Genomic DNA, 24350 nt, shown 5'->3' with positions numbered 1-24350 from the left:
CATGCTCATTCTGGCCCAGTGACTTTAAAGAGGAACTTTAAAGGGAACCTAAACTGAGAAGGATATGGATTTTTCCTTTTAAAATAATACCAGTTTCCCGACCCTCCTGCTGATCCGGTGTGTCTAATACTTTCAGCCACAACCCCTCAACAAGCATGCAGATCAGGTGCTCTGGCTGAAGTCAGACTGGATTAGCTGCATGCTTGTTCCAGGTGTGTGATTTAGCCACTACTACAGCTAAAGAGATCAGCGGGGCTGCCAGGCAACTGGTGTTGTTTAACCACCCTGGCGTTCTGATTAAATCGCCAGGGTGGCTGCGGGAGGGTTTTTTTTAAATAAAAAAAAAACTACCTATTTCATGCAGCCAACTGAAAGTTGGCTGCATGAAAGCCCACTAGAGGGCGCTCCGGAGGCGATCTTCCGATCGCCTCCGGCGCCCAGAATAAACAAGGAAGGCCGCAATGAGCGGCCTTCCTTGTTTTGCTTATATCGTCGCCATAGCGACGAGCGGAGTGACGTCATCGACGTCAGCCGACGTCCTGACGTCAGCCGCCTCCGATCCAGCCCTTAGCGCTGGCCGGAACTTTTTGTTCCGGCTACGCTGGGCTCAGGCGGCTGGGGGGACCCTCTTTCGCCGCTGCTCGCGGCGAATCGCCGCAGAGCGGCGGCGATCAGGCAGCACACGCGGCTGGCAAAGTGCCGGCTGCGTGTGCTGCTTTTTATTTCATTAAAATCGGCCCAGCAGGGCCTGAGCGGCAGCCGCTGGCGGTGTTGGACGAGCTGAGCTCGTCCAGACCGCTCAGCTGGTTAAAAGGAAATGTAAAGATCCCTCTCAGTTAAGGTTCCCTTTAACCCAGGATTGAGCTTCATCCCAATCAGTAGCCAATACCCCCTACCGATCACCTGCCAGAACGAAAGATGTTGCCACCAGTGATAACTTTCAGAATGTAAATCAGGGAGAGGAAATGTTTGACAATGGGTAAACACTGACTAAATAGTCTATATATGGATATTGTAAAAAATTAGCAATTTTATTCATATGTTATTTTCACTACAGGTCCTCTTTAAGTATTAAAGGTAGAGCATCAACACAGAAGTTAATGAAGATGGAAGCCTTTTACTTCAGGTTCCCTTTAGGCTGCTTTCACAGTGGGACGTTACAGGCGCACGTTAGAGCAGCCGGTAACGCAGCCCAACTTACAGTAATGAAAAATCAATGGGCTGTTCACAGTGCCCACGTTGCGTTACAGTGTAACGCTGCACGTTATTTCAAAGTGCAGCATGCTGTGCGTTATCCGCGGCTTTAGCCGTGTTAGACTGTTTGCACATGCTCAGTATTGTGTTTTTTTTTTATTATTTTGAGCAGAAGAGGAGGAGGGGAGAGTCTGCTATTGTTAGCCACATGGCTAATTAATATTCACTGCACTGCCGTGTAGTGATGGGAAGTTCGGCTCGATTCATTGAAAAGAGCCGGACTTCCTATCTCGACTGTTCAGAATCGATTCATTGAAAAGAGCCGGACTTCCCATCACTTCTGCTGTGTTTTCTTCCTGGAGCGGCCGCTGATTGGCTGGCGGGACCACGTGATGCGGAGTGTTCCGATCACGTGGTCCCCGCCAGGTATGAGACAAAAAGGCGCACCAGCCGCCGCACAACGTGGCTCACTTTGGCATCCACCTCCAACACCACCATGCGTTGCGTTAGGGGCACGTTATGCGACCGTAACGTCCCCTAAAACGCAACGTCTTGGTGTGAAAGAGGTCTTAAAGGACAACTGTAAAGAGAGGGTTATGGAGGCTGCCATATTTATTTCCTTTTAAGCAATACCAGTTGTCTGGCTATCGTGTACAAGAGGTATCGGTGCGGGAGACTTGGGCGCAGGATACAGCCGGTATATGGCTGATCCTGCTGCTGCACAAGTTCCCGGCCGTGTTGAATACTATTCCCCCTCCAGGCCGCCATGGATAGTGGGGAATGAATTGTGTTTTAAAAGTAACTTTAGCTCCGTCTGCTGACGTCGCCGAAGTTAATCCCTGCACGTTGCTATAGCCGCAATTCCTATTACGGCCTATGGTGGCGCCGGCTGCGCCCAAGTCTCCTGTGCTAGATTCAGTGTTCGTGGCTATCTGTCTAATACTTTTAGCTTAGACCCTGAACAAGCATGAAGCAGATCAGGTGTTTGACATTGTCAGATCTGACTAGATTAGCTGCATGCTTGTTTCTAGTGTGATTCAGGCACTACTGTAGCCAAATAAACCAGCAGGGCTGCCAGGCAACTGGCATTGTTTAAAAGGAAACAAATATGGCAGCCACCACATCCCTTTCGCTACAGTTGTCCTTTAACATTGAATATAGTGGCCTGTCTACCCAGTCCAGGGCCAGATTCATTCTGTAAGGGGCACTGGCTACCTGCCTTTCTCCAGCTCTGGGTTAGACAGTTTTGTAGAAGCCAAATTTAGTACTTTTATATCCGATATAGAAATCTATCAACAAACAACAAAGACAGCCAACATATGTATATGCAAAAGTAATGATTTAATGACTATAAGCAAGACAAAGCCATAGATTTGTGCTTGTTCTGCAGACTGGAGACAATGAAATGATTAGCCACATTTTTTTTTTCCTTTCAGTACAAACATGAATAAAATTCGAGAAGAAACATGTTTTGGGGGAGGGCAGGACAAACCGATAAAGTGATAGAGAAAAGTGCGGGGTACATAAACGGTTCATGGTGTGGCTGCCTGCCCTGACCCGGATGTACAGAGTACAGGGCAGGCAGCTCCCTTCATCTGAATGGATGTGTAATTTTTTTCTGTAGCATTCTCACCACAATACAGTAGCAATTAATGACCAGAGTTACCAGTATTCTGTATTCACACTCAAAGCCAGCAACATCATTCTGAAGAATCCAACCAGGAGTTATAGGGAATGTGTCATTAAGGCCTGGCTCCACCCTATATTGCAGCCAGGGGTGGAGCTTCCAAAATGGGCAGCCTGGGCAATAGCCCAGGGCCCCAAATTGCACGAGGGTTACCAAGCCAGTGAGGTGGGGTGTTGATGCCAACTCTGACCCAACCTCTATCCCATAGGGAACAATGAATCAGAGATCACCCACTAGACAAGCTAGGCAGGAGTCTTAAGGCCTGGTGGGCACCTTCTCCAAACCTGGCCCCTCCTCACTTTTTACAAAACAGGTGACAAGCAGTGGGAGCCAAAGAGGGCAGCTTGCTGAGAGCTTGATTGCTCTTGAATCCACTTTAAAATGGTATGAAGGAGAGCCTGCAGCATGTGCTTCTACCCTTCATCCCCAAGCCAGAATCACCCCAAATAAAATAATTTAGTGCAGGCACTGGAGCTGCAGCTGTTTCTTGGTTAAACATTATGCTATTGAGACTGCAATGACTGACCTAAGAGATTTCACATTAGCTAAGAATTTGATGAATAAGCAAACTCAAGAGCAACAGGAACCATTCCCACCTGCTGTCCATTTACGGCTTTGCAGTGCCTTCACTGCCATTAAGTAGCAATAAACGTGCTTGAGGAAGGATCTGTTTAGGAACCGAAACGGTCTAGTGATGTTGTACCTAAGTGTTTATTTTGTGACCGGATAACATTTGGCATAATTGTAAATCCATTAACTTCCCTGGCAGAATTATTTCTGGATTTTAGGGTCTAAAAGCGGTGCAATTTTTTCACACCAGGCTTTAAACCTCATTTGTAACTTACAAACAATGCTAGTTACAGGGCAGAGGAACAACTGCTAAGCATCAATGCGGGGTAGCCCATTGCACTGAAACCAGCAAGTCACATGATAAGTATGAAGACTGCCAATACTGACCTTGTATGGAAAAATCCAGCAGATCAGGTAATAAAAATCTAACAATGCATACACACCTCTATGTATTACAAGTCTGCATATATTCTACAAAGTATGCATTAAAAAAAAAAAAAGTTAGCCTGACCTAGAGTTTCAAGGTGAATCTCAACTATTGACGAGGGGGGGAGCAAATCCTTAAGGTCAGCTCTGTACCTCGTAGCTGGGCATACACCATACAATCTTAATTGTAAAATCTTGCCTAATCTCATATCACCTCAACTTTTTAGCTCTTATGCTACAGGTAGGTGTAAGTCTGTACAGATTGTGTAGCGAGCTTTATAGACCGAGGCTAAGCACGACAGCTCAACACCAAACATTTTTGCCTTTTTAGAAAATGGTCAGTCATTGCAGCCTTTGTATCTTTTACAACATATAAAGGTTTAAAGAAGAACACCATGAAACTCCATGTAATTGGTAGGTATAATACTTGCAATTTATGCCCGGTACACACCCCGCAATTTCCCATCAGATCGATGGGTTGAATTGATAATTTTCAAAGGGTCCAATCAGATTTCCTAACAATTTTCTGATCACTTCTGTACAAAAATAGTTTGGAAACCTTATTGGGCCTGTCAGAAATGATCTATTCAACCCATCTATCGGACAATAAATTGCATGCTGTGTACCAGCCGTTATACTTTTTAAAAATAGATTTGAACTTCAAAAGTTTAGGGATGAGCACGGACAGTTTTGCAAAATGTGAATCTGTCCCGGTGTGTGGAGGGCGTGGCAGGTCACAACCCCCCCCCCCCCCCCATGCCTCTCCCTGCTGTGTTGCATTTCATGCTCCATCTTCTCAGCCTCCGGCTCTGAAGGCAGAAGTGTCGAGAAGATGGAGAGCTAAGTACATCGCAGCAGAGAGGTGGCGACATGGACAAGCTAACCCTCTCTGTTGAGGCATGCGCCTCCCGCACACACTCCGGGACAACGGATCTCACTTATGCCTGCAAAATGGTTGCAGTTCCTTAGGCTTTGTGGCCAGTTCTCTGACCAGGACAGTGGAAATCACACAACTGAGCTCAAATGCTCGATTGCCTGCTTGAGAAAATAATGGAGGTTGCCAAAGAAGCAATAGATTGACGGGTTCTGACTGGGGAAAATAAACTGCTTATTGAGGCAAGCAGAAGACCCAGGAAAGATATTCCTCTGCCAAAACTAGCCAGTCACAAACAGCGTCCCCAGTGGGGGCCGGAACACATATGTTGCTGAGTCAATTTCAGCAAAACATACCTGTGTGCCACAGCTTTCACTGTCCCTCTTTAATGCACTGCTACATGCACTTGTGCGTGTGTGCAACATAGAGCTGTCCCATTCAGGATAGATGAATGGGGTCAGCACCTCAACATTAAGCAGCGCCATGCATTTCTGTAAATGGATAGGCCATCTGCATTGCACAGGAATTGGAAAGTGTGCCTGGGCTCTGATACTGATCAGTGGGACAGGAGGGAGGAGGAGACAGGCAATGAAAGAGATGGGGCTTAATGTTAAAACGTTTCATGAATTATCTCATCTGTTTTTCAATCAAGTTATCTTATTAAACTCCGTAACACACTAAAGCTCCCGTATACACGATAGATTAAGTTGGCTGAGGCAGTCAATAACGACCCGCTCCGCCGATAATCCGGCCCTGTGTACAGTGGCCCCCAACTGCTGTCTGGCAAGCAATCTGCCAGGTGGATCAACTTGCTCACGTGAGGGCCAACACCTTTGTCGGCACCGCTCACCCCGCCCACCGCGTGACGTCATATCAGCACTGCTTCGTCGGCCTTCCACTCCCCGCATAACAGAATGAGTCGTCAGCTATACAGCGGACTCTGCATTTGTACAGCCATGGGCCAGTGACATCACCTGTTGGGGATCGGGACCCAATCCCTCCAGTGACACCAAGAGTGTGTACGGGCCTTTAAAGGATGAGAGAAATAGTATTAAAGTTATTTTAATCAGGAACAACTTGTTTTAAATGATTTTTGATTGAAAAGCACTGGGGGATGTTTTATAAATATGATAAACAGGTAAAGAGATAATTTGAGAGATAAAGGCATGTGACTCAACCCAAGATAGAGAGATAGGAGTCACTGTGGGAAGATGTCGTACTAATTCTGCACTGCCTGGCTGGGGTCGGTTCCTGGAAAAGGTCACAGTAGAGTCTGTTACCTTAACAACAAGGTAATAACACTGTTTAACTAAACGTTATATTGATATGTTTTGTTGTATTACGACATAGCGGCTGCGAGGGCCCATGCACTATGCATGCTGCGTAAGGCGTGCAGTCCACAATGCCTTATATTAAACGTTTTCACATTTGCGTTATGCTACAATTTTGTTGTAGTGCAAAGTGTACAAAAAAAAATGACACAACTACTTCACTATGCATTAACGCCAACCAATTGTCAGTTGAGAATGGAGGGAGTTGGCGGTTTAAGTGCCTTCAGCTATGGGGCTGGTGACAGCAGCCGGGGATTCTTAGGTAGCATGCTGCAGAGTGTGCAGCCTACCACCACATGGGCAGAGAGCAACACCACTACAGGATCCCTTTGAAGCAAACCTGAGACCAGAGTGGGTTAAGATTTTGATTCTTCCCCAAGTAGTGGCAAACCTTGGGATGACCCAAAAGCATCCCAGATCCTCCATTAGCCCATCGCTGCCACCTAGGACAGTCTTCTTCATGGCTGCTCTTCCATTCATGTACAAGCACATGCGGACTGGGCATGTGTGAGTACAGGCCGCACACACCCAGTAGAATGAAAAGCCATATACGAGCGGCTTTAATCTACTGGGCATGTGTGGACTGTACTAACACATGCCCAGTATGGATGCGTTCATATGGTGATGGGAGCACAGCCAAGAGAGTATATTCAATTATCATCGAATATATTTAGAGGGATCCGGGACTGGAACAATGGGCACCAGGGAAATCCAGGAAGCCTCTAGGCTATCCAAAGGCTTCCCACTAATTAGGCAAATATGGAATTGTATTAATAATTACTTCAGGTACACCTTAATGATCTTACATAGTACATTCCAAGTCAAAAAATATCTAATAATCACAGTTATGGATATAATTCAAGGGAGACTTTTTAATGTTTCATGGAGTTCTCCTTTAACTTAATGACATATTCCCTATAAACAGAAGGAGAGTGGAAATAGGAACCACAGCTGGGAGAATAGGAGTGCACTTGGTACTGCCAACTCCTCAGGAGGACAGTTGCAGTAATAGGCTATTGACAAGCTAACAGGTTTAAAAAGGGACCCTGAAGCAAACCTGAAGAAAACTATAAGCAGAGGCTATGAAAAATGTAAATAATTCTAGGCTACCTTCAGTGAAAACCACATGACAAAACACATTGTTATTCCAGAAGGACCTTTGAAATTTCGATGCAAATTTGTGCTATATGCCAAGTGTCAGCAGGAAATACCCAACTGCCAGGAGGAAGTCCCTCCCCTTTCAAGCTTGCAATTGGTCCTTTCATGTGATGGTCACTTCACTAACCAACAGAAATGTTCAGCTTTGTTCACCCACCTCCAATCCGCTTTTTAATAACTACTATAAGGCCTGGCTTTGCTGGAAATTTATAACTGCAGATTTCACTGAAGGAAGCCATTCATTTGCACTTCATATACGATAAATCACTTTATAGGTTCACTTCTGGGTCACCTTAACGGGCAACCACTGGATTGGATATAAAACACTTTTGGAGATGTTAACACAGGCTATTCGCAGCTTGATAGCTCAATGAAAATAAACAAAAAAAAACTCTTCATCAAAGCATTTATAAATATATCATACAATACTGTCTTCCTGTTATGTCATATACCAATATGGCATTTTACAACCAGCATAATGCCAACTGATTCTTACAAAAGCGAATCACTTAAACAAGTCAGTAAAATAAAAACGGTAGTACCCGCTTTTTTCTTTTTTTTTTAATAGACAAAAAAAGATTGTAAAAATGAAAGATTACCTAACTTCTGTTTGATCGGTTGGGTGCAGAAGTACGGCGGGACTCCTACCCTTTGACACCAGACGGATGTGACGTAAAAAGTAGCCTCCTTCTGGTATTAAAGGGGGTCATAACAACAACGCCAAGAATTAAGTGGGATAATAAAAGAATCATCAAGGTTATAGAACACATATATCACTATTCACAGTGAAATGGCTACATAGAGAAGTCTATGTATTTTCTTTTCCTTTTCAGTTGGGTGATAAAGCACTTGGATTTCAGAAGACTGCTTTCAAGAAGGTCCATAGAAGGTATTTAGAATCAAAAAGAATAAAACAGAAAAAGACAGACTGTGGTGATGAAGTTTATCCAGGAGATATCCATACATCCAAGGTTCTCGAACTCCTTCTGTGCCACGTCCTTATAATACATCCAAAATAGTCAGTTAATCCAAAGAATTCAGTAAATTCCCAAGAAAAGAGCTTCCAGCCAAAATAGTACAACATAAGCCAGATGAACCAAAAACCACCTGTCAAGAGGCAACTTGTATCCGTAACAGAGGTTAGATTATCCACCACGTGACTTTCCAAGAACAGTAATCCAATGCGGTAGAACCATCTTGTCCTCCAGGATCAGGTTCCAGTATTCCATCAGCTATGAATAACAACCACATCAAAAGTCCTTTTATGGAAACCAAATAACCAATAAACACCACCCCAACCTCGCTTCCACGGCCACATGGAGGCTTCTCTACAAAGCAGGCGATGGGGAAAGTCACGCGGTATCAGCAACTATAAAGCTTGTAATGGCATGAAGAATTCTAGGAGCTTGGGTGCTGTTCTCTACAGGAAGAGCCCCCGCAGCTTCTCCTTCACCCAGAGGAAGTAGCAGAGGAACCGTTGAGGGACATTTTCCTGGCTCTGTTGGCAAAGGGATTCTGGTGGTTGCTGGTCGAGCTGGTCCCATTGATGGTGGTGGAGATATGAGGAAACTGGGGATGCGGGGACTGAACTGGGGTGTTGGGGCTTGGCATGCAGGAGGAGGTGGAGGGCGCCCCTCTTGCGGGGCTCCCAGCTTTATCACTGCCAGAGTCACTTTCCAGCTCAACGCTGATGCTATTTATTCTTCCAGATGGATGGCTTAACTTCAACCTCTTGCAGGTAGGTCTCACACGGTATTTAAGGGGAAGAGGTCCATTCTGCAGGAGAAGAAACATCAGAGTTTTAAACAGAATACCTTCCCATCAAAAATCACTACAAAAAGGCTCTGTGTTTACTGGACATGGAAAACCCATATCATCTTCCATTAGAACCTTGCTCTCTAGAAATCTGGATTACCTTGCAGGAGAACTCCTGGACACAGAGCATCTTATTCAACCAACAGGAGAACAGTAGACATTTTACCCCCTAGGACAACACTGCTGTTTAGATCAGTCTACAGGGGAATGGACCCTCCTAAAATGCAGACCTGCTGTCTACGGTGCTTTTACAATTACTCACTAAGGAAAAGTATAAAGAAGAGAGTGTCAGAACCGTAATCGGAAATCACTGCCCCACACAAAAAGTGTAAGGTAGATTTGTGCCCATCATAATCATCTCATCGCACACACCAGTCGTATTAAGCAGGGATGTGTGGAGGCGGTCATCAGTCTATGCCATGATTAGCACCTGTTCAGCAGTGGTGTGCAGAGGGACTATCCTCATAGTAACTGTTAAACCCCACTCCATGTTAAAGCAGGGGACTAGGCACCACTGCACAGGACTAACAAATACAATGTACATTAGAGGATCTGGGTCAAAGCATTTAGCTATGACATGCCTAAGTAGAGTTATTGGTTAAATTATTTCACATGTGTCTGAACCGGATTTCCACAACCGCCTGCTGTACACACGCACGGACTGTAGGCAGTCTTACATTGGAGGTGAAACAACCTGACACATAGTTACAAGGGATCCCCAGTACTCCAGCCAGCAGTCACATCTTCATAGTGCTTACCCTCCTCCACGTGTAGATATACGCGATGTCCATTAACGTGTAATAGTCTTTCAGGGGCTCCTCCTCGTACATGACATCGATCTGTGTGCAATGCAAATACAGCAGAAGGTCACCATTAAAAAGGGCAGGCATGCATTAACCCTTCATCTCCCAGGGTGCACTTCTGGCTATCAGATATACAATATAACATCTTAAAATAAATAACACTGCCTTAAAATAATCCATCATATCCGATAGGACTGTTACAGAAATGAGTTAACATTCCGGTGGCCTCTTCTGGCTGATGCAAAAGATGATCTACTTTGTAGAGGGGTTCCTGGAACTGATGTCAGTAGAGTGCCTGGAACGCAGAGAGGGGCTCATTACCTGGAAGGTATGTGGTATATATGGAGGGAGGGCTCATTACCTGGAAGGTATGTGGGCTATATGGAAGGGGGGTTCATTACCTCCAAGGTACTGGTGGAAGGTATGTGGGCTATATGGAGGGGGGGGCTCATTACCTCCAAGGTACTGGATATATGGAGGGGCGGTCATTACCTGGAAGGTATGTGGTATATATGGAGTGGTGCTACTTATCTGAAGGGTGTTTGGGATATATGGAGTGGACTATTACCTGGAAGCTATTGGGGCTATATGGGGAGAAGGGGCTCATTACCTGGAAGCTATTGGGGATATCCATTTTACTCCTCAGGAACTTCCGTAGATGCATCACAGTCATGGCAGCAGGGCAGCGCAGGTACCTCTTGTCGTTAGTCTGGAGGAGATGACATGGTGATCAGTTCAGTATTCAGTATCCGGTCTAAGACTGCTGCATGTGCTGGGATAATAAAAAGCCTCTCTGTGTATTTTGGCATTGCCAAATTCACTGGTGGATTATGATAAAGAGAAATCAAGTAATTAAAGAGTTACTTGATTCTTTAATCATATCTCCATCACCAGAAACCCTTCATCCCTCAAACCACCAGCCAACAATCACCCCTCAACCATTCCCCATCTACAGTCTCCAGATGAAGGAGCAAGCGCCAATGCTCCGCCTACCAAGACAAGCTCCCAAGCTCCTAGCCTTCTTCCTGCCATTGGGACCTTTTTAAACAGCTGATACATACAGTGGCTTGCAAAAATATTCGGCCCCCTTGAAGTTTTCCACATTTTGTCATATTACTGCCACAAACATAAATCAATTTTATTGGAATTCCACGTGAAAGACCAATACAAAGTGGTGGACACGTGAGAAATGGAATGAAAATCATACTTGATTCCAACCTATTTTTTACAAATCAATAACTGCAAAGTGGGGTGTGCGTAATTATTCAGCCCCCTTTGGTCTGAGTGCAGTCAGTTGCCCATAGACATTGCCTGATGAGTGCTAATGACTAAATAGAGTGCACCTGTATGTAATCTAATGTCAGTACAAATACAGCTGCTCTGTGATGGCCTCAGAGGTTGTCTAAGAGAATATTGGAAGCAACAATACCATGAAGTCCAAAGAACACACCAGACAGGTCAGGGATAAAGTTATTGAGAAATTTAAAGCAGGCTTAGGCTACAAAAAGATTTCCAAAGCCTTGAAAATCCCACGGAGCACTGTTCAAGCGATCATTCAGAAATGGAAGGAGTATGGCACAACTGTAAACCTACCAAGACACCTAAACTCACAGGCCGAACAAGGAGAACGCTTATCAGAAATGCAGTCAAGAGGCCCATGGTGGCTCTGGACGAGCTGCAGAGATCTACAGCTCAGGTGGGGGAATCTGTCCATAGGACATCTATTAGTCGTGAACAAAGTTGGCTCTTATGGAAGAGTGACAAGAAGAAAGCCATTGTTAACAGAAAAGCATAAGAAGTCCCGTTTGCTGTTTGCCACAAGCCATGTGGGGGACACAGCAAACATGTGGAATAAGGTGCTCTGGTCGGATGAGACCAAAATGGAACTTTTTGGCCAAAATGCAAAACACTATGTGTGGCAGAAACACTGCACATCACTCAGAACACACCATCCCCACTGTCAAATATGGTGGTGGCAGCATCATGCTCTGGGGGTGCTTCTCTTCAGCAGGGACAGGGAAGCTGGTCAGAGTTGATGGGAAGATGGATGGAGCCAAATACAGGGCAATCTCGGAAGAAACCCTCTTGGAGTCTGCAAAAGCCTTGAGACTGGGGGGGGGGGGGGGGGGGGGGGGGGAGATTCACCTTCCAGCAGGACAACGACCCTAAACATAAAGCCAGGGCAACAATGGAATGGCTTAAAACAAAAACATATCCATGTGTTAGAATGGCCCAGTCAAAGTCCAGATCTAAATCCAATTGAGAAACTGTGGCAAGATCTGAAAACAGCTGTTCACAAATGCTGTCCTTTTAATCTGACTGAGCTGGAGCTGTTTTGCAAAGAAGAATGGGCAAGGATTTCAGTCTCTAGATGTGCAAAGCTGGTAGACACATACCCTAGAAGACTGGCAACTGTAATTGCAGCAAAAGGTGATTCTACAAAGTATTGACTCAGGGGGCTGAAAAATTACGCACACCCCACTTTGCAGTTATTTTTTTTTTTTTTTTTAAATGTTTGGAATCATGTATGATTTTCGTTCCACTTCTCACGTGTACACCACTTTGTATTGGTCTTTCATGTGGAATTCCAATAAAATTGATTTATGTTTGTGGCAGTAATATGACAAAATGTGGAAAACTTCAAGGGGGCCGAATACTTTTGCAAGCCACTGTAATTTTCCCATTGGTTATCTTTTTAGAGAAACATCGTGACCACTGAAAGAAGGTTGAGTTGGTCTTTGACTTCCATTAAAACATATAAATACACAAAAAGGTAGATATTAAAATGTACAACAAAATAATGGAACCTAATAATGGGACAGGAGCCACATCTTCTGCAGTGGATATTATAGTGTCCCAGAGTGGAGTGATTACTTTCTTACAACACAGCAAGCTGTTGTGTTGTAATGTTTTCTGTAATAATTTCAAAAGTCACTCGTCACTCCATAGCTGGAGCCATAAGCACAAAACGCCCCCTGTAATTCTTTTACTTTAGTCTCTGTAGCTGGAACCCCTCGCTGGTCCACTCCTCACCTCTTTCTGTAGAACAAAACCTGGTGTTGAGGTATGTGTACAAAGATAACCTCGATCTGATAAGGTATTAGTTATCAGCGCGCCTCCCTGCTAAATCAGATTTTAATGGGAGGATCCAACCACTGCTCCTGCTAGAATTTTTCATCAAAACTACAGAGCCATAGGTTTCTGTACCCATTTAAGAAAATACGGTTTCTTTGACACCGAAAAAGGACAATGCGTTTGGTAGGACTTGCCTGCTTCTTCAGGTCGATAAAAGTGTCTTTAGGAAGTTGCACCCACGGACTTGGAGCACCAAATGACATTTGGCACTCCTGGTCCCTCCGTGCAACAGCCCCCAGAAGACTGAATTACACAAAATCCAGTACAAGCCAGAACATTATTTGGAGAGTAACATGACAACATATTTACCTCTTCTTTTGATTTTTCCTTTTGGCTTCCTTTACGGTCCGCCCTAGGAGGACAGAGGAACATTATCACCAATGCTCTCAATTCTACATCAGTATCATTAATGCACACAGTGCAGCATGGCCTGGACTTACCTGTTCTGGTCAAAGAACTCAATGGAAAGACTGATAATCTCATCATCTGTGATGATCCTTTTGTCTTCATCTGCCACCTCCCCCCTGTCTTCATTGGAGCCATTGGCCACTGCTAAAAACAGAAAGCAAGCTTCACAAAGGAGAAGACACCTAGCCAGCTCTCATCATAATATACTAATTACACACATCAACTTAATTACACTGAACTGTGGTGGGCTCTATCAATGCCATCACAAAGAAAGATCACAAACTAGAGAAAGTTGAAGCAATGCTTCAATCAGTTTAGTTTTTACATAAGTGCAAAGGTGCCCATACACTTTTACATATGCATTAGCCCCTGATGAGTTTCTTGACAGTGACAAAAACAGTAGGGAGGAGCCAAACACAGAAAGAGGAAGTAGTGGAGAGTGGCAGAGAATGAGCGTGTGTGAGATGGATTGCCCTGGTAGCGATGGTTAGTCCAGGAGACCATACAGGGTGGAGCCTGCTCAAAACACTCCAACAGCTCTGTTCACTGGCTGGATACTGCGAGCACAATTTTATCTCACATACTGCATAAAGAGTGTTTTGCACATTATTGAGGTAACAAGTGGAGGATAAAGAGAAGATATTGTTGCTGAGACCTTGGTGCATCACTGACCCTTGAGAGCGAGATACGGTGTGTAGACCACCCACTGACCCTATTGAAGTTCGGAGAGGTGTGGGGGAGCCTATGTACTTCCCCAAGTGCCCTGCTTGACCACCGTAATTGTAGTGTAGCCAACTTGGTGAGTGTCGTTCCATACGGGTGATATTGGTGGAGGTGACGTAGAAGGATGAGCGCTGGCTGTATTTAGATTGTATGTGCCCATACCCTTGCTCGATTTTCCTGGGAGATTAGATCAGTTATGAAAAAATCTGCCAGAGACCGATGCTGCAACGTGGCCGCTCAAATAATTTCTGTAAATTTGCATCTCTATAAACCAGAAAGAAGAGCAGGATCATCCACCAGGCAACCTAGACAGGTGCCTGGAGCCTAGATCTTATCAATAGTGCAGCTAGATTTAAGCTGGCCATACACTGGCCCGATTTACCGCCGTTTCGACAGCAGATTCGATCACTGGGATCGAATCTGCTGCCAATCGTTCGCGCTACACGCCAAATTTCGATTCATTTTGTCCGATCCCGTCGATCGCGCCGTGCGGAAAATTACCGTCGATCGCCCGCGGGTAAAGAGCGCATCGCTAGCGGCGTTCGAGTGCCCGACGACCGACGCAATAAAGCCCGCATACATTACCTGCTCCGCCGGCGCGACTGCCCCCGCTCGTCTCCGCTCTGGTCTCCGGCATGCCTTCACTTATTCCTGCCTGGCAGGAAGTTTAAACAGTAGAGGGCGCTCTACTGTTTAAACTTCCTGCCGGGCAGGAAGAAGTGAAGCATGCTGGAGCCGGAGACCAGAGCGGAGAAGAAGAGCGGAGAGAGACCCGGGAGTCGCGCCGGCGGAGCAGGTAATGTATGCGGCGGCAGCAGCACCACCACCACCACAGATTGTGATCGGTTTCAGGCTGAAATCGGTTCACAATCTGTTTGCAGTAAAGGCAGCCATACGATCCCTCTCTGATCAGATTCGATCAGATAGGGATCTGTCTGTTGGTCGAATCTGATGGCAAATCGACCAGTGTATGGCCACCTTTACAGTGTAAACTATCTAAAAACAGCTTCAATAGTTTATGAGTATTTATTCCTGTGAATCAATGAGGGCAGCCATGTTCTGTTTGTCACAGGCTGAGGGCTGGAGATGCTATCAGCTTGCCTGTGTGTAATGTGACAAATTCAGTCCCCTCTCCTCCTCCCCTCTGCCTCTGAAATCTCTGGCTAGTAACCGCCTCATCCTGCCCAGACTGAGCTCCCATAAGCCCTTGCTACATGGCTCTAAGAGTTCCAAGCCTCTCTAAAAAGCTGTGGGCGAGGCTTGTTTAGTTTATAGAGAATTAGAGTATCAAAACAAAAAAAAGTATTTGGCTTGAGGAATGCCCTATATACTATATGAAAGGAACGCAATTATGCAATGAGTAAAAGGTTATCTTGGATCCACTTTAACATCTTAATTCATCTCTGCCCGACGGGGAAAATTTGTTGTGCCTGGACTTTGCACATCACTATTTAGCAGGGACACATCCCGAGGGCATTTTTCTTGGCAAGCACTTGTCCAACAAAAAGACCACCTTGCTTAATTAGCAAACTTGCTGCTTGTTTGGTCACTCTTTGCTTAGGGACACCTAAGTAAAAAGGCTGAGCTGCCCCAAGAATAGCTTCAAAGGACCCTTTAGCTTGTAATCAATAGACAGAGGAACTGCAGAACCCCTCCCCCACGCTTCCTGAGCAATCAGAGAACTAGAGATTTAAATGTGACATCATATAAGTCAGGACATTCACACATTATGGGGCAAGCCCGTCTGTAGGGATGGGGGTGTTCAATTAAAACCAATCAGAGGGCTCTTACCAGCTGCAGTAGGATGATCTGCATAAAAGTCTCTTCGACGTTTCATTTCATCTAAAAATAAATAAGAGATGTGATTGAGACCAACCTGATTCTGTGTATATAAACAAAAAAAAATGACATCATCAGATCAATACATTCATACGTACTTTTGAACAGGCCTGGCACCAGCTTGTACACGATATCTTGGAGGGTTTTGTCTGCCCTGCAAGGAAACAAGAGGCAGGAACAGGCTTTTAATAGCTGGACAAATGACAGGCTAGCTAGCTCCATCTCAGGAGGACTTTGACCATGGCTGCATTATTAACATGGAACAATGGAGGCTGATCACACACAGGAGGGAACACAGAGAGGGTTACACAGGAAACTTCCACACACAGACACCCTCCACGCTCCTTACCTGATGTTCAGCAGGGGTCTGGTCTTGTGCACCTGAACATCACAGATAGGGCAGTATTTGCTGGTTTCCAGATAATGCACAATGCACGTTTTACAAACTGTGTAAACAAAGAAAGCAAAGCAAAAGGCCTGGTTACCCATATGGATAAAATAAATCAATATACAAAAGGTTAAAGTGGCCAGAACTGTCCAGTCCGGAAAACGTTAAAGCAGGCTTGAACTCAGAACTTCCTCTCTGCTCTAAAAAAATACGCAACAGCACAATAACCTTTTTAGAAAAACATTTATTTGCTACCACTGATAGAAATCCTGTATTAAATCTGCAGTGTCTCTACTTTCATGGAAGCAGACAAATTGGTAACATCCTGTGTTTACAGATTAGCTGTTATGCCGATGCAGCCAGCTGACAGATCAAGTTACAGTTGTGATTAGTCACAGATGAGGGGGAATTACACAGGCTAAACTCTCTAAATACATACAGAGTGAATTTCTTGGTTTTCTCTTTCTGACTTGTGCAAGAGTTCAGGTCCATTTTAAGTTAAATTGCTGTGCATAGGTCATATAACAGAAAATGAATCGTTGTGTAACTACAAAGTTTAGAAAGATACAGAAGGGGATGGAGATAGAGATTTGGTGCTAGAAAGAATTAAAACATTTTGTCAGTTTTCTCTCTTTCACTATCCAGATCCAGTTTTCTGCCTTAGGCGTTTCTGCATTTTTTTATGCTTTTGCTTTTTTTGTGTGTTTTTTATGCATTTCGCTTTTGTGGTTTTAATAAATATTCATAGTTAACTAGTGAAAAAATACATTTTTTTTTTGTACAAACGCATTCTTGATTTTCTAAAGGAAACCATTGTTGTACATGAAGACAACTTTGTTAGCATCTCTTAAGCCCCATCTACACCATGCTACATTGTAGCGATCCGGCGGCTCGATTAGCCGCCGGATCGCCTCTTCCGTGTGCCCGCCGCGTCCCCGCTCGCCGCGCCGCATTCGATTCCCCGCTCGTGCCCGCTCGTCCCCGCCGGCGCCGCTTATCTCCCGCACGATTCCCTGCCATTGTCCCCTCGCGGGGAGCGAGCAGGGAATCGGCGGTGCGGAGATCCGTCCTGTCGGATCTTATCAATCGAGCCGCATCAGCGGCTCGATTGATAAGGAGCATCGCGGCCGCATCTACTCGTGTAGATGCGGCTTAAAACAATAACTCAAGTCGTATGTAAGTCGGATATTATCTGTACAGGAAAATGCAGACAGCAGCTAAAATGCCTTATACATCTCTATAGGCAATACAGTAGAAATATGAAACTGACAGCAAGCACGTAAATAGTGAGAGGTCCTATAAATAAAAAATAAAAAATAAATACATTTTTACCTAATCATACAGTGTGTCAACATCACAAAAAGTTAAAAAGCATGATCGCTAAAAACATAATAATTGTCCCAACAACATTGACCTGAATAGTCTTCTATCTAGCCTACATAAGACATTGCAGTAACTAGCAACACAGACACAAAATTAATACAAGTACAAAACATGAAAACCGTGCTACCTGGATAGAGAGATGAAGGCCGCACAGATAAAATCTTGACTAAATACTGTTTATAAATAGCATAGATTTTCACCCGCATAGTAACAACAACAAAACAAAGTAAAAAAAATAAAATAGATTAGCTTCAGTTGGACACTTTATGCTCTCACTTGTTGAAGACTGTTTCTGTACCTTTACTGAGCAACTTCTCACAAGTAGCGATGGCCCATGTCCTGGAGAACTCATGGAGAAGCATGTGATCAGTTTATTCACGTGATAGACATGCGAGTCTCCGATTTGCTAGTCATGATCATGTGGTAAAGCAGGATGTCATCACAGCAAATTAGAGATCTAATCTGTCAGGTGATCAGACAATTCACATGCTTCTCCATGAGTTCTCCAAAACATGACCATTGCCAATCACGTCCTGCTGCTATTGAGAGGGGGGAGGTTGCAATTCAGAGGTGTAAACAGGAGAACAATGAATGGCCTTGGCTGAGAGGATCAGGCAATCTGGATCTCTCAGAGACACAACAGGGCTGCCGTATACATGCTACATTCTTGGCAGATGCGTTCAGGAACTAACTAGGGATGATTGGAAAGTGCAATTTCCGGTTCCGCGGAAATCTGGAATTCCGTCAGAACAAAATTCCGTGACCGTTACATTCCGGCGGTATTGCGTTCCGGCGGTACAATTTCAGTAATCTCATTTGAAACATCGTGGGCCATGGGACCCAGTGGCTGGTTTTTTTTTTTTGGGAGCAGCAGGAGTTGTCGTAGGCCATGGGATTTAGAGGTTCTTCCACAGCAGTCATTACAATTTTTGTTTGGAGCAGCAGGAGAAGTTGTAGGCCATGGGACCTAGAGGTGGTTTCACGGCAGTCATTACAATTTTTTTTGGAGCAGCAGGAGAAGTTGTAGGCCATGGGACCTAGAGGTGGTTCCACGCAGTCATAAAAAAAAAAAAAAAAAAAAAAATGTTGTTTGGAGCAGCAGGAGTTGTCTTAGGCCAATTATTGTAGTCAGTATCCTATTATTGTATTGTGGTAGTCATCTTATGAATCAGTGAGAGGGGCCTTGTAATTGTCACTGATCCATGACTCGTTCATTTTTATGAACGTTAGTATGTCCACATTGTCTGTGGACAGACGGGTCCGTTGGTCGGTGACCACCCCAACAGCAGCGCTAAAGCAGTGGCTGGATGGTGTACTGGTTAAGGGCTCTGCCTCTGACATGGGAGACCTGGGTTCGAATCTCTGCTCTGCCTGTTCAGTAAGCCAGTAATTCAGTAAGGAGTTCATTGGGCAAGACTCCCTAACACTGCTACTGCCTACTGAGTGCGCTCTAGTGGCTGCCTCGCAAGCGCTTTGAGTCCGACAGGAGAAAGGCGCTATACAAATACTGCCATTATTATTATTATTATTAAATACTTGCTCAGAAAACACTGGCGGCGGGGCATGCAGGAACCTCCAGTGCATACTGAGCAAGTTCAGGCCAGGTATCCAGTTGTTTTGTCGAATACTCCATGGGGTCATCATTACTCTCCGTATTGTCTGGAGCACTGGCCGACCCCGAATAATCATTCGCCATACGGGCCAGCCGCTGGCAGTGACCACTTTGTTGTGCTGCTGCTAGAAGGACTATCTGGCATTGGCTGATAAAATTCCCTCAGCATACTCAGCAGGTTCACAGATTGGCTATTGGTGCTGCTGCAGGGAGTGGGACCACCAGACCTTTGCCGAGTGTGATGAGGCTTGGTAGCTTGGGCCCGGGATACAGGTGCAGGAAACGCATCTTCTACCCAACGAAGAAGGGCATCCCGGATCTGGCACATCTTGGCATCTGCTTGGGAGGGGGGTATGAACTGGTGCATTTTCCCCTTGCACCGGGGATCTAAGATGATGGCCACCCACATATCGAGCCTTGATTTTAGAGTTTTAATCCGGGGGTCCTTCCGGAGGTACTGGAGCATATGTGCAGCCATAGGGAAGAGATGTCTGCCATTTATCATCTCTTCCTGGCTGTCAGAACTGTCGTCATGCTCCAGCTCCAAATCAGAATCTTCTTCCCACCCCAAGACAATCGGCTCTTCCGCTTCCACAAGCTCTGCCTCCTCATCCAGGACTGGAGCATGCTCACTCACTCCCCCACTTGACTGACCACTGTTCAGTAGGACTTCCTCCCCCTGTTCGAGCAGTTTGTCAAGAGCCTTGTCCAGCATGAAGACAAGAGGGAGCACCTCTGATATGCTGCAGTGCTCCTCACTGACCACTTTATTGCCTGCTCAAACGGCTCTAACACTTTGCACACCTGTCCAATCAGCTGCCACTGGTCCCCAGCAATGTAGTCCAGTGGCCCTGTTCTGGTGGAAGATGTCTCAGACAGGTATAGCCCGACCGCCATGCGCTGTTACCACAACCTCTCCAGCATGTAGGGGGTGGAGTTCCACCGCGTCGGACAATCGGAAATAAGCCTGTGCTGCGGCAGGCTATGGCGGCGCTGCAGCAGTTTCAAGGCCGCGGTGGCGGTTGCGGAGCGACGGATTTGGGCTGACACTTTTCATGCTGAGGCCACAGCAACCTTCAATCCATCAAAAGTTCGTAGAAACTTCTGGACTACAAGGTTGAAGACATGGGCCAAGCAATGTAAGTGAGTGTAGCCACCTTCCGAAATGGCGGCCAGCATGTTGGCACCATTATCAGACACCACTACACATGTCTCCAGTTTTCAGATCCGGTTTGCCTGTTCTCGTCCATGGATTCCAGTTTCAGCACTGCTTGGCATCGATGGTGCTGCAGACCAGTGTAAGAGCGGGACCACTTGCTGGGAGGCTCAGCAACGGCAGACTGGCCTTGGACAAACCAGGTAGCAGAGGGAAGTGGAACAGGCCTCCCCTTCAACCCACGTGGCGGCACCACCAGCTGAAATGCCCCAGATCTTGCACCCTCCTCAGCAGCACCATGGAGGGTGACCCAATGGGAGGTAAAAGTTCGATACTTTCCCTGCCCATGCCTGCTGCTCCAGCCATCCATAGTGAAGTGCACCTTGCCATCAACAGCGTGATCCATAGACCAGCCGACGCACTCCCCAATGTGCTGGTGAAGGGCAGGGATAGCATTCCTGGCAAGATAATGGCGGCTGGGGATCCAACAACACTGTTCATCAGTCTGCGGAAGGGGGCACAGTCCACAAACTGGTAGGGCAGCAGCTGTTGGCCCAACAGCCTTGCCAGGAGCGTATTGTTTTTGACAACAAAAGGATCACTTGCAGGGAGCATCCGCATCCTCTGCAACATTTCTGGCACAGAGGCCTGACGCTGGATTCAGACGAAACCAACAAGGGTGATGAGGTTCTTGCCGAGGTCTGGAGTCCTCTACCAGCCTGGCATGCAGAGGGATTTGAAGTAGAATGGGACTGAGCAGGTTGGATAGGGACAGGACGAGTAGGAGAAAAAAAAAAAAAGGAGGGGCCTGTTGCTGCTGCTTTTCCTCCACCCAGCTTATTGTAATTTTTTACATATTCAAACTCCAGTCTGTGGTGGTTGCGCAGATGGCTTATCAGCCCTGAAGTGCCGAACCCGGTGCCCGATTTGCCTCTGCTCACCGATTTATGGCACACAGAACAGACTGCCCTGGATTCATCTTCTTCCAGAACAGTAAAATAATTCCATGCAGGGGACGTGCGTGCACGTCCAGGAGTGGTACGACCTGTTCTAGCACCTCGATGCTCAGCATTTGACTGGTGGTGGGTACTGACAGACAGGAAAGCACTTGCAGGCTGCTGGCCAACCATCTGCTCTGTTTGTACAAGCTGCTCACACCTGCTAGTGCCTAAACCAACAGGTGGCAACCACGTTTAATCAGCCACCTCATCATCCAAAATATTATCTAGTTCAATAAGTGACTCATCTGGACCCTCCACCTAGCCACCAAACACCTCTGTAGTTGAGTGGTGGTGATGATGATGTTGACTGGTGACACTGGATGAAGAAAACAGTGGCCATTTCTGTCACCACAGAACCCAGAATTTCTTGGGAGCTTGGTCCCATGGTCTCCTCGAATGCCTCCTCCCAAACCGTCTCCACATCTCGCTCATCGACATAGGTGTGCTTTACTTCTGGAGCAGAGTACTGGGAGGAAGGAACCTCGTCAAGAGAATCAGCTGTGGTCGGGTTCTGGTCATGAGGAACCTGGCGGCCACTACTGGTGCTGCAACTAGCTTCAAGTTCCTCAGATTGAGTAGAGGGTTCCTGATCTAAATAATCCACAACTCTCTTCACCTCTTGCTCTGTCAAAATGTTCCCACCTGCTGTGAACACAGTGAAGACATCTCTGGGGGGGGGGGTGTCTTTAACAAAGACTTGTTTTATGTTAAAAGTTAAAACAACTAATATGGGTCTGTCTCTCCAACACCAGACTGAAACCCACAAGCTTCGTGACTGCACACCTCTCTTATATACAAAATGATTGGGATAGCTGCTAGGTAGCTAGGGAGCTGGTTGCTAACGTAGGATTGGTTGGTTATTCTTAAGATGTGTCTTGTACACCATTTTATGCTTTGATGGGTCACTAACAATTAATAAATTATTACCTTTTTCACGGCAACCAGGTCACGTCTTATTGATTGATATACAATTGTGGCGGTTGGGTTGGAAATACCAAGTGGAATTTGGGAAAATGATTGTCTGTCCCCTTCCCTTCCCCTAGGCCCCTGTGTTATGGTTATTCTTAAGACTCTAATTGGTGCAGAAATTCAAATTTTCATGCAGAAATCCTGTTTTCACTTATAAGCTTCAGTCTAGGGTCTTCCTTCTGATTGGCTTGAAAAAAAATTTGCATTCCGACGGAATTCCGCATAGCAATTCTGGAATTACCGTTTAGCACTATAGCAATTCCGTTCCGATGCGACGGAACGGAATTGCCAATTTTCCGACCGGAATCGCGGAAATCTCAATTCCGCGGAATCCAGCGAGCAACGCTGCATCTAACACAAAGCAGTTCTTCATACAGTAATGGAAGAAGCTACTCAGAGTGACAGAACATCTTCTGCAACACAAATGGTACCCAGTTGAAACTACATAACTTTTTCCCCTATACAGGTGGCCTCCATTCCAGAGATTGTAAGCTGAATTTGTAAATTGAGTCCTGTGTTAGATACAATATAGTGAACATGGATATATGATTTACTTTTGGACAACACTGGATTTGTACATATAGTATAAACTATGTTTTTGTGTCTATTCAGTTTGCTTTAAAGAGAACCAGAGATCTCAACGCAAAGATTTTTTTTTTATTTTATTTTTTTTACTTACCCGGGGCTTCCTCCAGCCTCATAACCATGGATGTGTCTCTCGCTGTCCTTCTGTTCAACTGAAATGAGAATTATATGGAGGCTGCCATATTTATTTCCTTTTAAACAATACCAGTTGCCTGGCAGCCCTGCTGATCTATTCGGATGCAGTGGTGTCTGAATAACACCAAAAACAAGCATGCAGATCTTGTCAGAAACACCTGATTTGCATATGCTTGTTCAGGGTCTATGGCGAAAAGTATTAGCGGCAGTCAATCAGCAGGATAGCCAGGCAACTGGTATTGGTTAAAAGGAAATAAATATGGCATAAATATCCAAGGAAGTCCCGCTACACCAGGAGGTAGGGTGAAGTAGAAAAAATACTTTATTGTAAATCCATCTTAATCCATTACCAGTGTACAAGTAAAAAGCTCACGCGTATCGGAGCGATGTATGGCTCCTTAATCATCTAAATATGGCAGCCTCCATATAATTCTCACCTTGTGTTCACTGTAAAGTTTTATAAACATTTTATACAATACTTTAACATTTAGCAACAAAAATATGTAAAAAAAAACAACAAAACTGTATTGTAAGTAGGGTACTGACTGTAATATAATAAAACTACTAGTAATCACCGTCACAGAAATTCAGAAATACTACATTATAGCAATATTTGCAGGAGAAACCATATTTATTTTTTTCTTGTTTACTTACAAGAATGAAGACACTCAATGATGGTGGTAGCATCGATGAAGTATCCCCCACAGAGGACACACATGAGATGGGGGTTCAGCTCAGTAATTTTAATCCTAGTTGTCCGATGCATGATTGCTGCTGTCTTTCTCAGTCTCTGCAAGGAAACACAGTCAATAATTCACAGATGGCCCCCAGTGCTGGTCAATGCTTTTCCTATAACAAATCACAACAGAGGACAATGAGCAAATGTAGCACAGCGATAAGGGGGGGGCTAACAAGATTTTTTTTTTTCCTTTAAAGAGAACCCGAGGTGGGTTTGAAGAATATTATCTGCATACAGAGGCTGGATCTGCCTATACAGCCCAGCCTCTGTTGCTATCCCAAACCCCCCTAAGGTCCCCCTGCACTCTGCAATCCCTCATAAATCACAGCCACGCTGCTGACAAACAGCTTGTCAGAACTGGCTGTGTTTATCTCTATAGTGTCAGTCTGCTGCTCTCCCCGCCTCCTGCAGAACTCCAG

The 24350-nt window shown here is 45.3% G+C and overlaps 1 protein-coding gene across 1 annotated transcript in view; it reads right to left on the bottom strand.

Annotated features, from left to right (window-relative positions):
- Positions 1-2514: 2514 nt before the first annotated feature.
- The window catches only part of BMI1 (BMI1 proto-oncogene, polycomb ring finger), an 83835-nt gene continuing 61999 nt past the window's right edge, over positions 2515-24350 (bottom strand). The window contains exons 10-18 of the mRNA XM_068238250.1: positions 23847-23982; positions 16313-16409; positions 16062-16117; positions 15916-15966; positions 13434-13545; positions 13303-13345; positions 10469-10567; positions 9814-9894; positions 2515-9016 (exon numbers count right to left, since the gene is read on the bottom strand). Of these exons, the coding sequence (XP_068094351.1) occupies positions 8690-9016; positions 9814-9894; positions 10469-10567; positions 13303-13345; positions 13434-13545; positions 15916-15966; positions 16062-16117; positions 16313-16409; positions 23847-23982 (1002 nt within the window). The 3' untranslated portion in view covers positions 2515-8689. The remainder of the gene's footprint in view (positions 9017-9813; positions 9895-10468; positions 10568-13302; positions 13346-13433; positions 13546-15915; positions 15967-16061; positions 16118-16312; positions 16410-23846; positions 23983-24350) is intronic.

This window comes from Hyperolius riggenbachi, chromosome 5, assembly GCF_040937935.1.
Source record: "Hyperolius riggenbachi isolate aHypRig1 chromosome 5, aHypRig1.pri, whole genome shotgun sequence".
NCBI lineage: Eukaryota > Metazoa > Chordata > Amphibia > Anura > Hyperoliidae > Hyperolius > Hyperolius riggenbachi.
This window is presented reverse-complemented; position numbering and strand designations above follow the sequence as displayed.